At 46.5% G+C, this 2,402-nt stretch overlaps 1 protein-coding gene across 1 annotated transcript; it reads right to left on the bottom strand.

Moving 5' to 3' along the window:
* Positions 1 to 131: 131 nt before the first annotated feature.
* On the bottom strand, positions 132 to 1,551 carry MAGEH1 (MAGE family member H1). Its single transcript, XM_029930120.1, has one exon. It carries the CDS (start codon positions 1,292 to 1,294, stop codon positions 635 to 637), a length of 660 nt encoding a protein of 219 aa, XP_029785980.1. The 5' UTR covers positions 1,295 to 1,551; the 3' UTR covers positions 132 to 634.
* Between the last annotated feature and the right edge of the window lie 851 nt (positions 1,552 to 2,402).

Consider the following 2,402-nt stretch of genomic DNA (forward strand, 5'->3'; position numbering starts at 1 on the left):
CAGTTTACATATTTGTCTTTCCCGTGTAATCTAGAACATTCTTTAGAACTGAGGGCTGTGTGCCATGGAAGATCCTCAGAACCTAGACTGGTGCCTCACATGAAGCCGGTGGTCAATAAATGAACAAGGTGTCCTCGTCATTGTAGTTTTATTTTTTCTATATTGTGCAGTAGCTAAGCAAATTTATGGTAGTTGTCAGTTTTCTTTACACAATAGCAGACACAAATGTTTAAGATAAGTCAGACATTAAAGAATTTCCCCATCCTCTCACATTAACAGTTATTCAAACTTTCCAGAATAGCCTATTTCAATCATATAAAATATGTACCGGATCACAAAATACGGTGGACTCATTTTATAATGGTAGCAAAATGTTACACTAAATCTCAACGACAGACAAAAAGAAAAAATATCCTTTCTACAATCATATTTTAATCATATTGTGACCTTAATCAGCACTATATTAAAACGTATAAAATTCTACAATATTTTGCAGTTAAACAATTAGCACTGACCACAAATACCAAATGTCCCCCCTTTCCCATCATATTCAACTCAGCACCTAGCTTATCTACTCCTTTGGGTATATTTGATGCTGTTTCCAACCTCCCTCAAAGGCCTGCCCCAGATTTCCCTAAGGTGCGGTGTAACCCCTAGCACCTGAATTAAGGATAGCCTCAACTTCTGCATCATCATCCGAATCCCAATCATAATTACATGGCCAGTCCTTGGAGCATCGGTTACGCACCCTTGCCACAAAATGCATGACTTTCAGCTTGCTCGATTCAACATGTGCTCTAGGTCCCCAGAAGAACTCATACTCCACGGGACTGCTGCGTGGCACCGGTTTATAAATCAGGTACCCTCTGCGCACAAACTCCTCTGTGACGACCTTCTTTGGATCTCCAAAGATGCTGTGTGGCCGGCCAGGCTGCATCCCCAATTTCCCAAGCACTTTCCAGACCAGGGCCTCCTTGGCGCTGTTGCCCATGATGAAGATGAGAGCTAATATGGACATCAGGAGACTTTTCTTGGTTCCTTGAAAATTGCTCCGGGCTAAGGAAGGCTTTTGTATTTTAGCAGTGCTGGAGGCTTGCTCAGGGCTGGTGGAGGCCTCCTCCGGAGATTTTGGGTCTTCCTCAGAGCCACTCAGGTCGTCCTCCGGGGTGCTTGGGGCCAGAGAAGAGGTCTTCGGGGTCTCAGAAGCTTCTGAGGCCTGGATCTTACGATTATTGCGGTTCTCTTCTGCAGCCCTTGCGTTACGGCGGCGCCGACTCTTTCGACCCCGAGGCATGTCTCTTACTAACCGGCGCCGAGTCTATTGCAATTCTAGGGAATGATGCCTGCAACTTCTGTAGAAAGCAACTATCTCTACCTTAAGAAGCGGCCGCTACTGAAGCACCAACGTCAATAGTCTTTGTAGCAACAAGCCAGATGTTCTCAGGGACAAAGCTCGCTCCCAGGGAAACAAAAATGCGCCAGCAACCGCCTCCTGCATTCCCTCCCGAGCAAGATAGAAGAACGGTCGGCAGAACTAACTCCGCCTTTTCTGCCACGCACTAGCTCAACTCCAAAGAGGAAGTGGGCGGCTCCTCCACCCAAATTTCCGCTGTCAGATAGGAAAAGAGACCTGACAAGGCAGGGGTGGGAGGGACTAGGGCAGTGATGTCAGTTAGGGATTGACAAGGGCCGGGGAATGCACAGAAGAAAAGATGAGCATAGGGTTGCTGTATTTTTCAGTCTAGATCAAGATTTGCTAGCAGGTATTGAGACCCATGTGCCTTTAATTCATTCCCACAGAAGACAGGCTGTACATGTATATGTATCCAGGGGGAGGTGAAGGAGGGTTTGGGGGAGATGGAGTTGAGGGATGTATTATGTAAGTTTTCAGTTGGTCTCAGTTCTCCTTTCCTGTGTTGGCTTACACAGCACATTCATTCACCATCACTGTTCTCAGAAATACTTTATGTGCATAGGAATTAATTTGTGGGCTCATCTAGGATCCACATAAGATGCCTGTGGCTGAATTGCTGCGTGATGAGGGGAGGTGGGGCTGCAAAAGCAGCGAACAGTATGCAAGAAGTGAAGAACCTTCAAAATGTTCTCTGGGGCACCTGCGTGGCTCAGTTGGTTAAGCCTCCAACCTTCGCTCAGGTCAGATCTCACGTTCGTGGGTTGGAGCCTCGCATTGGGCTCTGTGCTGACAGCTAGCTCAGAGCCTGGAGCCAGCTTCCAGTTCTGTGTCTCCTTCTCTCTCTGCCCCTCCCCCTCTCATGCTCTGTCTCTCTCTCTGTATCAAAAATAAATAAAACATTAAAAAATTTTTTAATGTTCTCTATTGATGGGATTCTTAAGCAGAGCACTGACTGGATCAGACTTTCATTGCACAGCTTCACAGAGGC

The sequence above is a fragment of the Suricata suricatta genome, chromosome X, assembly GCF_006229205.1.
Source record: "Suricata suricatta isolate VVHF042 chromosome X, meerkat_22Aug2017_6uvM2_HiC, whole genome shotgun sequence".
Taxonomy (NCBI): Eukaryota; Metazoa; Chordata; class Mammalia; order Carnivora; family Herpestidae; genus Suricata; species Suricata suricatta.

Coding starts and splice junctions, on each gene's coding strand:
- MAGEH1 (XM_029930120.1), bottom strand. CDS start 1,294: ATGCCTCGGGGTCGAAAGAGTCGGCGCCGCCGTAACGCAAGGGCTGCA.